General features: G+C 42.5%; 1 protein-coding gene across 1 annotated transcript in view; it reads right to left on the bottom strand.

The window, feature by feature from the left end:
* NAPEPLD (N-acyl phosphatidylethanolamine phospholipase D) overlaps window positions 1-15,458 on the bottom strand; it is a 39,165-nt gene continuing 23,707 nt past the window's right edge. The window contains exons 2-5 of the mRNA XM_075857320.1: window positions 9,797-10,106; window positions 4,522-5,168; window positions 3,179-3,293; window positions 1-526 (exon numbers count right to left, since the gene is read on the bottom strand). Coding sequence (XP_075713435.1) covers window positions 392-526; window positions 3,179-3,293; window positions 4,522-5,168; window positions 9,797-10,106 — 1,207 coding nt within the window. The 3' untranslated portion in view covers window positions 1-391. The remainder of the gene's footprint in view (window positions 527-3,178; window positions 3,294-4,521; window positions 5,169-9,796; window positions 10,107-15,458) is intronic.

Below are 15,458 nucleotides of genomic sequence, written 5' to 3'. Positions count from 1 at the left end.
CAAAATCTGGTGACAGAGCCTCTTTAACAATCTTCATGCTGAATGTGAGCACAGGCGATTAATTCTAACCTATAAACAGTAGAGACATCTTCTGTTTTCTTTCACCATGTTCTAGAAAAGGCACAATTATTAAAAAGGTATCAGCTTGAAAGCAATATGTATGCAGCTATTGTGCAAGCCCAAATTAAAATCGTTTGGAAGACTTCCACATTGTGGTTAAGTAATCAAATTATTTTGTTATTATTCAAGTAAATCAATTTTTAACTGTATAGATTCCTAGTAAGCGTTTAAATACACTTGGGTGTAGGTCATTGAGAAAAGTATCGGGAAAAAAATAACTGTTCTCAAGATAGAAAACACTGCATTTCAATCAGAATGCATATAAACTCATTTATCCCTCAGATGGATCATCATTGTACGTATTAAGGAGTCTGGATTCTCCATGGTTCATGACCAAGAAGTCTTCTGAGGTAAGGCCGTAACGCTCAAGGGCTTCCTTCAGTTTTATTGGTGGGTCCAGGTAGTGCTACAGGGGGAAGACAAAAATGTATTAAATGATTGTCTGCATATATCACGTATACTTTTGAATGATAGAAAAAAAAAAAAGCTCTATAGTCCCTAAGGAGAAGTGTTTCCCTAGGCAGGATTCACTGCGGAATTTCAGCTATGGAATAGTGTGAGGAAATTCCGCAGCAGTTACAGAAAAGTGGATGAGATTTCTGCAAATCTCACCCACACGCTGTAGAAAAGCGGAGCGGAAAGTGTTTTGTGGTGCGGCATTTAAATCCGCAGTATGTCAATTTAAGCTGCGTATTGTGAGCCGAGATTTAGCTGGTTTGGGCTGTAGACTTGAATCGGGAGCATAATTTCCGCACTAAACGCAAGTAGATTTTTGTTTGTTTGTACAGAGTGCACATAAACTTTGCTATAATCAATGTTTCACACTAAATCTGCTGTATAAAATTATCATCGATTTCCGCAGCTATATTGCATTAACGCATTATTTGCTGCAGATTTGTGGGACTGATTTACCTGCGGCTTTGACATTCTGCTGCAGATTTTCCGTTACGGAAAATCTGCAGCATTTCCTGCCTGTGGGAACATGCCCCTAGACACGCTGCAGATTTTGTTCCAAAAATTTTTGCAACTGAAAACTCGGTGCCATTCATCTCAATAGGGTCGTTTCTGCAGCAACCACAAAATCTGCAGCGTGTGCAAGGACCCAGGGATGGATTCACATGTGGCAGATTTTGTTGCAGAAATGTACCTGAATGGAACTTGCAGAAATCCATGTGCTTGCTACAAAAACAACCACCTTCAGATGAATGGACCGGTGTTCACTCGCAGAAACCGCTGCAAAAAAAAGAAAAAACGGCCACGTGCAAATCCACTCGTAAACAACTGCTTTTTCTAATAAATCACTGTAGGGAAACCCATGTACACTACAGCTTAACCATGGTTGTAGATGGTTGACAGGACATTTCAAGCTCAAGGATAAGCAGTAAATAAACGGTACATGTTGTGTGGGATCCACTACTAAAAAAACAAAACACCTTCGTGCACTTTATTGAAACGTCTGTATTATAGTGCGTTTACAGGAGTCGTTTTTTGTAAAAACTGCCATGGGTTTTGCAGTGATTCTGAAAACGCTACGAAAAAAACCAAAAAAACAACTACTTATGTACATAAACCCATAGGCTAGATCCCACACACAGTTTTGATTCGGTTTTTGAGTCCACGCCTGTGTTTACCTAAAAGTAGAAAAAAAAACTATGCCAAAAATGGCATGTGTGATTAGGGTATTAACACAAATCTGCCATAGATGTGTCAGAAACTTGTGCCACTGAAATACATCTAAATGTGGTTGTTTCTGCAGCATATAGCTCCACAGTGGGTAATGATGCTGCAGGCATTGTGTCACAGGAATCATCACTGCCTTGGAGAAGTCAATGTTAATGACGTCATTGTTGGGGTTGGGCACCAGTTCACGTGGCGATGTCACAGGTGAGGGCTTGGTGGGTGGTGATGCCACAAAGGGGACCGGTTTATAAATGGATCACCAGGACCTGCAGCTGCCAGACAGCTTGTCACCTGAAAGCAGAGGTGCATCCCCTTTAATGCTCTATTGTGAGTGTAATAATGCTGTGGACGCCGGGGACAGTCATTGCTTTATATTGAATAAATAATTTGCGCAGCTTACAGTTAATGAAATCACCAGATCGTCCATAGGGTTTTTAAAGCTAAAAGAACGTGCTCCTTTCATGGATGTAAACACGTCGCAGTGTGCATTACCATTGGAGGCCGGTATTTTCCATTACAGTGACTAAGGAGGATATATTTTAGGCACCACTGATGGAGAGGTCATCTTAACACATTAGACCCCATGCACACGACAGTATTTTCATCTATCCCGAAATACTGTCTGACAATACGGATCAGTAGGAATCCGTATTTTATCCGTATATACGGATCTGTACAAAAAGAGGGAGGTTGCCAATGATGTCATCAACATGTTGCCTAGCAATACTTCCGTAAATACAGACGGTTTACGGATGCACATTAGTAGCCGTCCGTATTTACGGAAGCTTCCATAGGCTTCTATGGGAGAGTCCGTGCCGTAATTACTGACAATAGGACAGGTTCTATGATTTTTTTTTTAAACGGACACCCATCCGTAAAAATACTGAATGGTGTCCGTGGCCAATAGAAATAAATGGGTGAGTAATTAGTCAGTATTTACTCTCCGTAATTACTGCTGAAAAATACTGCCGTGTGCATGGGGCCTTAGGAAGATCCTGTATCGCAGGGTGTTTTCAACATCTATGAAAGGATCAAACTTTTAAGGCCACAGAACATGCTGTGAGGTCACAGTTAGGGGCTAAGTGGGCAGTGGGTCACATGGAGTGCTGAACCCAATAAAATGATCCATACGACCCACTGCAGCAAGACAGCCGCGTCTGCTGCAGCAAAGAGCAGACGTGACCCATGTAGGAAGTATTTTTGCCTCCTCTTTAAGGTGATGATGGAGATTACCTTTGTGACATCAGTGTGGGTTGTCAGGGACATTCCTATGTTCATACTGCACGGGCATTGAACGGTGCTATGAAAAATATATATAAACCCGGTGGTTTTGTATGACTAATGTATTCAGAATTCAAAACGATAGGCTAGGACAAACCTCATTTGCTAAAGCAAATGTTCCCCAGTGAATCCCAACAGATTTCTTGGCACGAACGTCAGCATGGATTCTCACGGCTTCTTCTGGGTCGATGTGCTGGTATTTCATAAACCACCTAAAAGGGTAAACAAAAAAAAAACAAAAAACGGACTACATTCAGATGCATCCTCTACCTTAATTTATGTCCGAACATTATTGTCCGAATTGTTAATTTACAAGTATAGCTTTTTTGGTTTATCGACAAAACTGGTAAAGTATGATCTCCCCTCCAGATGGTTTTCAGATACATTTGCCTTCCCTTGGACTCCTATGTGTTAGGGAGATCTCTAAAGATCTTCTCAGTGGCACAAGTGGAGAAGGGGAACACCGAAAGAAAGATTATCTACACATTGCAAAGGGATTTTCGGATTTAAAAAAAGAAATAAAAAAATGGCTCATTGAGCCTCCTTTATCAAAAAGGTGTATGTTTTAACTAAGACCCCAGAAAAAGGATGACCATCAATTACAGGGGCAGCTAAATGTTGAAGGGACAGGATCTATAGAAATACTGGTTTACAGTGGCAGAAACTTATTACACTTCAAATCCATTTCATTAACTTGCGGGAGGTACGGTTAAGAGATCTAGAACGGATACAGTATGCGTGGCTACTCCTGACAGAAGCTCGGCAGGCAGGCATTTAGCACTAAATGACAGTTGTCTAAATGTGGTAAATCTCTCATAAAAGCCTCATTCAGATGGCCGAAATGAGGCCGCTCTTTAAAGTCCATACTACAGTTGCAAGTTCCAGCCCGACCGCAGGTCTAAAAGATCCAAACTAACAGCATTATAAGGATCTATGATGCTATTACATCATCAGGCCACTAGACTTACAGTATGCCCGGGATTTGTTGCCGTAATACGGACACTAAAATGTGGCCACATTACAGCTGCCTCAGTGAGGCCTAACACTTTGAAACCTCCTTTTGACATATCATAGTGACACGTTAGACGTTTGGATCAGTGCTGGTCTGAGTACTGAGACCCCCCCCCCCCCACTAATCGCTAAAACGATGCGACAGAAGCACTCGGAAGAGCGTTTCCTGAGGAAGCCGAGCAGGGTATGGACTATTGCACCCGTACACCACTTGCTTGGCTTTCTAGGGAAAGTGCATCAGAAACACAGCGACAGTTTTATGAGAGTTTAGTTACACTTTAAAGTCTATAGTAAAACATGAGAAAGCCTGAAAGTGTGTAAGTGTGTGTAAGAATCATTTCCAGCCCTCGCCCGCCGGCCGGCATAGGTCATGTCCGTATTAAGTATCAGGTATATTTAGAAACATGGCTTTCGTATCACACTCCATACCTCGGTTCATAGGCTCCAATAGGAATTGCGGCTACGTCAAAAGGACCAAATCTTTTTCCAATCTGTTCAAATGCAGCACAATAACCAGTATCTCCTGCAAAATAAAACCTATTTGAGGGCCCAAGAACAGACCAACTACCCCAGAGAACTTTGTTATCATCGAATGGTGTCCTTTTACACCAATGTTGACATGGGGTAAAAACAAAGGTCACCTCATCATGTCCAGGAACACAATTTTGTTCCCACCAGTCCAGTTCAATCACATTTTCACAGCCACAACTCTGCATCCAGGTCAGGAGACCCAAAGGAACAAACCATCTCAACTCAGTGCCAAACCGGGCATTCAGGGCCCATACAGTGTTGTAATCCAGGTGATCATAGTGGTTGTGGCTTATCACAACAGCATCGATTTTGGGAAGTTGCTCTATAGTGCATGGTGGCCCCCGAAACCGTTTGGGACCTGCAAAGCCAAATGGAGAAGCCCTCTGACTGAAGATGGGATCAGTAAGAAATATCAAATCATCCATCTCTACCATGACAGACGAATGCCCCAACCAAGTGATCCTTATCCCATTCTTTGTCTTGCTAGCAAGCTCAGGGTGCTGCACAAAATAAGGTTCAATAATAGGTAGTTCTCGGTCAAGTTCCTAAGAAGAAAGAGAGAAAGATTATTACATATTTAAACATTGAAAATGTTGCAAAATGGCAAATTTACAGCACTCTGCTAAAATAAATAACTATATATGTGCAGGTGTGTGGTGCGTGCATGTATATATATTCTTTGAGTCTTAGACTTACACCGTTTACTGTGTGGTGTAAATAACATAATCACTTTATTCAGCGGGTCATTACGATTGCAAAGATACCAAATTTATATAGATTTTGTATGTTTTACTACTTTTACACAGTAAACATTTTTTTTCAAAATTATTTGTTTTTGTGTAGCCATGTTTTAAGAGCCGTAATTTTGTTATTTTTCCGCCGATGCAGCGGTATGAGGGCTTGTTTTTTGCGGGACGATTTCTAGTTTTTATCGGTACCATATTGGAGTACATGTGACTTTTTGATTACTTTATCAAATTTTTTGGAAAGCTGGCAGAATTGCAGTTTTCTGTTTTATCCTGTTTTTTATTTTATTTTTTACGGCGTTCACCGAGCGGGTTAAATAACATGATAGCTTTATAGGTGGGGCCGTTACGTACGCGGCGATAAACTGTGTAATGTTTTAATATTTTTTGTTTTTCATATTAAAAGTATTTTATAAGGGAAAAAGTGGGTTTTTCATTTTTTTTATTTGGGATTTTTATTTATTTATTATTCACTTTATTAAACTTTTTGATAACTTTATTTTTAGTCCCACTAGGAGACTTCACTATGCGATCTTCTGATAGCTTTTATAATACACTGTAATACTTCTGTATTGGAGTGTATTATTGCCTGTCAGCGTAAAACTGACAGGCACCTGCTAGGTCATGCCTCAGGCATGGCTTAGCAGGCATCCACTACAGGCAGACCTGGGGGCCTTTGTTAGGCCCCCGGCTGCCATAGACACCACCGGCCCCCTGTGATTGCAATTGCAGGGTGCCGGTGGGGTGAGGGGGAGCACACTCCCTCTAAAACCACTTGGATGTGGCGCTCGCTATTGAGCGCCGCATATAAGGGGTTAAACGGTTGAGATAGAGGTTGAAATCGATCCTGCACGTTAGAGCAGGTGCCCAGCTTTCTTTAGCCCGCCCGACACCCAGTTTAGCCGGCACAGGACACCCGTGCCGGGCTTATGTCACAGCGCAGTGAAAATGCAGCGGTCGTTAAGGGGTTAAAGAACTGCATAAAGTACAGCAGAATTTAAGTGAACTTTCTATAGCGTAAGCATGCTTTTTTTTTTTTTTCTCTCTCTCTTTTCTAAGGGGGCCGTTCACATACGTCAGTTGTCACTTCAAGTTTCCCTCCGGAATGTTGCAGAAAAGCCTGAGGGAAACTGATGCTAGAACGGATCCCATAGCTTTCTATGGGATCTGTTCTAGCACATGGGACACAATTTATAGCGCTGGACCTGTGCAGGAGCCGGATCAAAAAACGCTACCTGCAGCGTTTTTGGGTCCGGCTCCCAATCCTGTCTTAACTCACGGTTAGCCGGATGAACGCCAGGTGCTGCTGCATCCACATTCTGGCAGCATCCGGCGTGAGAATCCCCGGCCAGAGCATTGCCGACGCTCTGGCTGGAGAGCAGGACCAGAATTTAGTGCCACCCCTGCCCTCCCTGTAGATAGCGCCACTGTAGCGTCGGAAACGCTGTGGCCGGAGATTCCGCTCCTAGAACCCCTGATGTCACTGTCCATATACGGCTGCATTCTTCCAGAAACAGCACCTCACCTGATCGGCTACTCCTGGAGCGGCATCCGCTGCCAGAGCATCGGCAACGGAGAAAGAGGACCCCGACATGCCAGGATCATGTCAGAAGTTTTGTGAAATGACAAGTACATAACACGTATCTATCACAAACTATGCACCACTGATAAAATTGGCAGATATTCAGACCCTAAACTAAATTTTTTGTGGACCACGGTGGTAAAAACTGGCAACTAACGACAACCTATGGAAACTGATGGTTTTGTAGTAAAAATTGTGAAGAAGCCTGATGGCAACTGATTCATTTCTGCATCAGTTGCAATCACTTGACAAAAAAAACGAATGCTGATGAAACTAATATATGTGAACGCACCCCAACAAGAAATTCCTGCTTCACCTGCCTAGTGCTGTCAGTGCTAAGGGTCCGTGTAAATGAGCGCCGATCAAGGAGACCGCTCGTTTGCACCTTTCAGAAGCAGCAATGCTTAGGGACGAGCGATCGTTACTACATTTTCTTTTAAGGGGTTGTCCAGAATGATAAAAACATGGCTGCTTTCTTCCAGAAACAGCACCTCACCTGTCCATGGGTTGCATCTGGTATTGCAGCTCAGCTCCACTGAAGTGAATGGGGGAGCTGCATTACCACACAACCTGTGGACAGTTGTGGGACAGCCACGTTTTTCTAACCCTGGACAACCCTTGTAATGCGGTCATTTTACCAGATATTTTCTTTATATCATCTCTATGCTTAGATTTATGTATAAGCCTTTGAGATAATTGAATCTTATAGAATAATACAAGGTAAACAACATTATTCAGTAGTCATGTGGAATAGCTAAATTATTAGTATAGAAGAAAATAGTTTTGCCATCTTTAAAGATATTCTATTCAGATTGCTAAAGCTGGCCATAAAATAGTCAGAACCTAACAATTTTGGCAGGATTGACCAATGATTGCCCTAATGTTTATGGGAGCAGCCGGACAGTCCCTCAATGGCATAAGTTAAGGGTAAGGCCCCATGCACACGAACGTGCTTTTGCAGCCGCAATTCCCCCGAAAATCCACGGGAGAATTGCGGCCCCATTAATTTCTATGGGCCCATGCACACGACCGTGGTTGCCACAGTCTGTGCATGGCCCAGGAGCCTGGACCGCAGAAAGAATGGACAAGTCTTATTATGGCCGTGTTCTGCGGTCCAGGCTCATAGAAATGAATGCACGCGGCCTTGTGCACTGCCCGCGATTTGCGGGCGGCCCGTGGGTGACACCCCGAAAATCACGGCCGTGCCAATGGCATATTGGACTTCAACAGGCTCAATTCTTTGTCCCTCCTTGGAGATAGGCAGCCTAAGGGTTGACTAAAACGATAGACCGAAGCAGAATAGAATTTCTCCGTACATGACAATACTGGCATTATATAGTGAATATGGTTTTATGTAAATAAAGCTTTATTGTACAACACAGCAGTCTAATATACTGGCGTGTTTAGTTCTTATAGATCGAATTCTTTTCACTGCCGAGTTTCCTACAATGGTTTCCAGTCAAGACAATCCTCTGTCAGCCAAATACATCAGCAGCACAAATCTCTCTCCTATCCTGATAGTTTGCTGCAATGTATCAGTGTAGGTAAAATGTATTAGCCTGGAGTCCAGGCTGTTCAGCTCACATAGGATTGCCTAGACTAGATAAAAACGTAATAAACTCAGCTGTGAGAAATTAGGGGACATGTTCTTCAGCGGTTAATCTCTGGCCCACCTATGGGTGCTAGTAATCTTTTGTCAATGGTAATATGTAAATGAACAATGTTACGCGTGTGTGTCACGGCCGTTCTGTTGGATACCGTGAATTTGCACACGGCCGTAGTCTCCATGTTTTCACCTGTATCCAACTGTAAGCGAAATAAATATCTGAGGAAAAATTGTTACATTATTCAGATAGTTTATATGGTATGTACAACAATGCCGCCATTTTTTTGTATTCCTCCGGATACGCACATAAAAGAAAAATTAAGCCATTTTGCAGTCTTGACTAAAACTATCCAACCGTTTTGCGTCTGCAGCACCTATACAAACCTATGTGTCTCCATGGCTGCATACTACAAACCCGATGTTGGGTTCTACAGTTAGGGTATGTGCACACGCAGCGACCAAAAACGTCTGAAAATACGGAGCTGTTTTCAGGCGAAAACAGCTCCTGATTTTCAGACGTTTTTGTAGCAACTCGCATTTTTCACGGTGTATTTTACGGCCGTTTTTGGAGCTGTTTTTCAATGGAGTCAATGAAAAACGCCTCCAAAAAGTCCCAAGAAGGGACATGCACTTTTTCGCGGGTGGCTTTTTACGCGCCGTATTTTGACAGCGACGCGTAAAATTAAGCCTCGTGGGAACAGAACATTGTAAATCCCATTGAAAGCAATGGCCAGATGTTTGTAGGCGTAATGGAGACGTTTTTTCAGGCATAATTCGAGGTGTAAAATGCCCGAATTCCGTCTGAAAACACTGCGTGTGAACATACCCTTATATTGAATTCTGTCTGTCTCCTATTTATTGTTAGCTTTCTGAATGTATATTAGCAAAATTAAGTATGACTGCAGGATTGGACTACACAGATTGGATTTGTAGTCTGTAACCATTAAGGAACTGGAGGATAATTTGTAACAAGCCTATCTGTAAAATTGCTTCCTTATTTTAAATTTTAGATTTATTTAATAAAAAAAAAAAAAAAGAAGTAGTTGCAAAGTTGGACATCAAAAAGTTTGCCTTAAAGAACCACTATAAAGCGCTACAGATGGAAGTGATAGATGAACGTTAGACCAGCTTTTTTTTTTTTTTATGTAGGTGTAAAGTATACATAAATCACAACACATCAGTGTACACACACACACACACACACACACACAAACAAAAACACATTTGCATAGGAAATACCTCTTTTGAACTTGGTACATTGCTGTTATTTTTCTCAGTTACAGCCCATTTTACAATATTTCTAAAGGCAGGGGCCTTCCATGTAGGCCAGGGGTTGATAAATCTGCCATTGTTTCCCTTGATGGACTTGGTGACGTCCTCCTCTAATCGGACATCCAGTCTGAAGCTCTTTCTTGAAGAACGAGAAGAGTCACTACTTCTGGAGCTGCGAATCGAGTTCTGACGTTTCCGTAGCGTCTCTTTTGGGTATTGGTTAGTGGAGATTAAACATTCTTCATCCTTATCATCTGCTTCGATTAGCTTTTGTAATCTAAGATGGGATATTGATGAGTAAGTATACATGTCCAATCTGCCACCAATAACACAACATATAGATTTCTGCTGTATACCGCTCCTGTTATGTGCATTTTCAAGAGAAAAACTTTTCGTGTAGAAGCTGATTTTTTATTTTTTTTTGCAAACTAGTTTTATAGTCTATGTAGCTAGCAAGGCCAATGTGGAGGTGGTTTGGAAATATTCAGTGGGAGGATAAAAATGAGTCTTTGAAACAAGATGTGGTGCAGGTCTAAGGTCTCACCTACTACCGGAGGACACAAACCTTATAATTTAGCCACACTGGATCGTGTATTATAGAAGAATATGGAGTGTTGTTTTAAAGAATCAGCTGGAAGCTTTATTTTTTAGATGTGTGTTTAGAGTAACAACTATAATAGAACTTGTATCAGGCATTTTTTAGCTGTCCACCCTCTCAGCAAGCTCCACCTGTAATTGTCAGTTCTTCTAATGTTCTCCTACATTCAGAAGCCCTGCGCTCTGTCCCCAGCCCACAATTCTAATGAACCCGCTGCCGGTGCTGATCAGTATCCAGCGGAGCACCCTATGTTCTTCAAGCTTCAATACTGTGATCACTCACCTGCTCCCTCCTCCTCCCCAGGCATAATTTATGTTTGCATTAAATATCCACCAGTTATCTATTACATCTTCGTTATGAACTTACAGGTGGATCCTGCGTGTCAGACTCGCAGGACCCACTGTCACTAAACCAGTTAGTGACGGATACAGGTCTCAGCGCTAGATACAGCTGCTCTGTATACAGGATATAAAGCACCTGTATCTCAAAAAGTTAAAATAATTTTTAATAAAAAGTATTTAGAAAGTTGCACCAAACAGATACCTTTTTATTTGGAAAAAAATAAAATAAAAGCCACACACTATTTGAAAAGGTGTACAAAGCCTTTAAGATCTGGTCAGCAGGTAAAACAGCTCTCCTTCAGATGTGAACTTTTAACTTTGCATGTGTGCCCTCCCCCCCTCCCCAGAACCGTATCCCTGCTCTCTGAGCAATAAATGGTAGTGCATATAGCTATTGAGATGGTAGCATGCACAGAGTCAAAGAAGTGAAAAAGGAAAGAAAAGAACATTTAAAAAGAAAATGTCACAGCTGAGCTCAGCAAGCAAGACACCACCAGTACATTCTGGACTATTCTAAAGAAGAATACATCTAAGCCGAACAATAGAACTTCTGAACCAAACGATCAGCGAGTGGTAAAGCAGCAGAACATGCAGTAGAGATAAATGCTTACTTATATTAGCTATAAAATATTATACACATACATATTCAGGAAAACAGCAGCACAGCCACAGCATGCTTGATAAAGACCCATCTATGGGTTGAAACGTTGCAAGTGTTTTTATGCTTGGTGAATAAATCAAATACACTTCTTTGGATTATCTGGAGTGCTGCAGTTCCTTTCTTCGATTGTGTATATATTATACATAAAGTGAGCCCCCCTCCTCCAAAAGTTTTTGCTTAATGAGACTGTCACCACATTAGAAGTGCCCTATCTTCTACATAATGTGATCGGCGCTGTAATGTAGATAAGTGGTTTTTATTTAGAAAAACAATCAATTTTGACGGAGTTATAACCTATATTAGATTTATGCGAATGACTTTCTTAATAGACAACTGGGCGTGTTTTACTTTTTACCAACTGGGCGTTGTGAAGAGAAGTGTATAACGCTGACCAATCAGTGATCAATCAGCGTCATACACTTCTCTCCATTCATTTACTCAGCATATAGTGATCCTGCGTTGTTCACTATGTGCAGTCACATCCTCACACATTAACGTTACTGAAGTGTCTTGAGAGTGAATAGGCATCACCTCCAGCCAGGACGCGATGTCTATTCACAATCCCGACACTTCGGTAACGTTAGTGTGGGAGTTAATGACAGCAAGCGTGATTTACAGCATGATCTCGCGAGATCACGTTTGCTGTCATTAAGTCCCACACAAATGTTACCGAAGTGTCGGCAGTGATGAATAGACATCGCATCTATTAACTCTCAAGGCACTTCAGTAACATTGATGTGTGAGTAAGTGACTGCCCATAGTGAACAACGCAGGATTGCTATGTGCCGATTACATGAATGGAGAAAAGTGTATGGCACTGATTGGTCAGCGTCATACACTTCTCTCCACAACGCACACTTGGTCAATAAGTAAAACACGCCCAGTTGTCGAATAAGAAAGTCATTAGCATAAAGCTAAAACAGGTCAAATCTGTCCAAATGGATTGTTTTTCTAAATAAAAAAAACACTGCTGTAATCTACATTACAGCGCCGATCACATTATGTTGGAGATAGGGCACTTATGTGGTGACAGAGCCTCTTTAAACCCACTTTGTAAAAAGACTACATGCGTCGCTGACTTGACCCTTCTCCAGGCTTCTGTGTTTCCGGAAAGTGATTTCAGCATGGAAAATCAAGGCCTCCCAGAGGACGGAACGAAGCGGCCGAGCAGGGCCTCCCAGTGGACGGAGCGGAGCGGCCGAGCAGGGCCTCCCAGAGGACGGAGCGGAGCGGCCGAGCAGGGCCTCCCAGAGGACGGAGCGGAGCGGCCGAGCAGGGCCTCCCAGAGGACGGAGCGGAGCGGCCGAGCAGGGCCTCCCAGAGGACGGAGCGGAGCGGCCGAGCAGGGCCTCCCAGAGGACGGAGCGGAGCGGCCGAGCAGGGCCTCCCAGAGGACGGAGCGGAGCGGCCGAGCAGGGCCTCCCAGAGGACGGAGCGGAGCGGCCGAGCAGGGCCTCCCAGAGGACGGAGCGGCCGAGCAGGGCCTCCCAGGGGACGGAACGGAGCGGCCGAGCAAGGCCTCCGAGAGGAAAGGAGAGCTGCCAAGCAAGGCCTAACAGAGGAAAGAAGAGAGCTGCAAGCAAGGCCTCCCAGAGGACAGAAGAGAGCTGCCAAGCAAGGCCTAACAGAGGAAAGAAGAGAGCTGCCAAGCAAGGCCTAACAGAGGAAAGAAGAGAGCTGCAAAGCAGCGAGAGGGTCTCACCATCGGAGGGGCCTGGTTGAGTGAGAAGAGGCTGTGAGTTAAACCAGCAACATTTCTTTCTATCTGTGGTAGTATATAGGAAAGTGTGAGTCCTACCATAAGTGAACCAGACCTACTATTTATAGTCAAACAATCCTAAGAACTTCAACCCTTTGCCGATCTGTTGCATCTTCAGAGATTGGCCTTTGCAAAGATTGTGTTGGTAACCAGATAACAGAGTTTGTGTTCATCACCTGTTAAATTACACTTGTACCTGTCTTGCATAGAACACGGCAGGCAAGCACCTTTTAAAGTGCTCTGACTAACAAAGGCACTATTAAATACTAATCCGGAAACTGCCAGATAGTGTTATATCGGCAAGTCTATTACCTTGTAAGGTAGCAGCCAGGTGGGAGTGGTACTGAGGAGGGTAGCAGGTCGCTGCTGTCAGTGGGTAGCTCCTGCGGTGACCTGCGGAGGTGTAGACGGTATCCTTTGATACAGAGTATAGTGGGAACTTGGAACACCCATTCTGTGGGCAACTTTCACATGGTCGATGACCCTAACCGGGTATAATAGGGGGCTCTGCTGGTTGCTACAGAATGAATTTCCTTGTGTTGAATTGTAAAGAAATAGATAGGGGAGTTATGCTGGAGGCATCATCCTGTGGACTCAGAAGAGGGTAGCCATGATGGGGACTGAGAAGAGGGGTAACCAATGCTGTAAATCGAGAAGTATACTGTAAAGTACTTTGTAGTGTTTTTCAACCTGTGGTTCTTAAGTTTTAATGAAACTAAAATGCCTGACATGCACTACCAGTTTCTGGTAGGATTCACTGGGATGCCTATTGGGAGGTTTCCTCTTATGATGGACCCAGAATTGTGTGTTTTTAAACTGTTGAGTCTTTGTTATAAATATCTTTGATTATATGACATTATGAGAGGTTAAGTCCCTTCTTATACAATGACCACCTTTTTCTTTTGAGTTTTCTATTGTCGTATAGTTTTTCTGGCCATTGTTAGTTTGCACGCCTCACCACAGTGATATAATTTAATAGGTGGTGCCCACCAATTATTTTGCATACGACACCATCAATGATTACATGATTGTGGAGTGTTTCATAATTTTAGGTCGTGTAATGGAATATATATTTTTATTTGCCAAAGACAGAAGTGGACACAGGAGGAAGGAGAAGTTCATTTTTTAGATTTCCCATTCCTTTTGAAACCACTTCTGACTTCGGCTCAAATATCTTCAACAAATACATGGTGTGAATAAAACCTATAGGTGTTACCTTTCATTGTAATTCTGTCTGTAATTAAAATGAGATGCTGCTGATGAAGTAATCTATACAGAACAAGAAGTGTCAATCTATTATGATGCTAAGTGACCAGAGTGAAAACAGCAAGATTTAGGGACATAGGAAAAAAAAAAACAAAAAAAAAAAGACACCAAAAATCTTACAAAAATATGGCGAACATAAATACTTGATTTAAACAATGTCATTTTCTGATGGCACATTCCCTTTAAAGAGGCTCTGTCACCACATTATAGCGCCCATCTCCTTATGTAGGAGATAGGGCACTTATAATGTAGGTGACAGTAATGCTTTTTATTTTAAAAAAAACATCTGTTTACCACTTTTAGCAATTTTCGATTAATGCTAATGAGTTGCTTAATGCCCAAGTGGGCGTGTTTTTACTTTAGACCAAGTGGGCGTTGTACAGAGGAGTGCATGACGCTGACCAATCAGCATCATTCACTCCTCTCCATTGATTGTCAGCGCATAGGGATCCTTTTAGATCCTTATGTGCTGTCTTATACGAACACATTAACAATACTGAAGTGTTTAGACAGTGAATAGACATTCCACGGGATGTCTATTCACAATCTCTGCACTTCGTTACTCTGTCTTTGGTAGTTACAGCAGAGGAAGCGTAATCTCGCGAGATTACGCGGTAAATGACAGGTTACAGCGAGATTACGCTTTGTTCTGCTGTAACTACCACAAAAACAGTAACAAAGTGCATAGATTGTGAATAGACATCCCGTGGAATGTCTAAACACTTCAGTATTACTAATGTGTTAGTATAAGACAGAACATAGCGATCTAAAAGGATCCCTATGCACTGACTAAATGAATGGAGAGGAGTGCATGATGCTGATTGGTCAGCGTCACACACTCCTCTGTACAACGCCCACTTGGTCTAAAGTAAAAACACGCCCACTTGGGCATTAAGCAACTCATTAGCATAAATCTAAAATCGCTAATAAAATGGTGAAAACAGATCGTATTATTAAATAAAAAGCATTACTGTCACCTACATTATAGCGCCGATCTCCTTATG

The sequence above is a fragment of the Rhinoderma darwinii genome, chromosome 3, assembly GCF_050947455.1.
Source record: "Rhinoderma darwinii isolate aRhiDar2 chromosome 3, aRhiDar2.hap1, whole genome shotgun sequence".
In the NCBI taxonomy this organism is placed as follows: Eukaryota; Metazoa; Chordata; class Amphibia; order Anura; family Rhinodermatidae; genus Rhinoderma; species Rhinoderma darwinii.
This window is presented reverse-complemented; position numbering and strand designations above follow the sequence as displayed.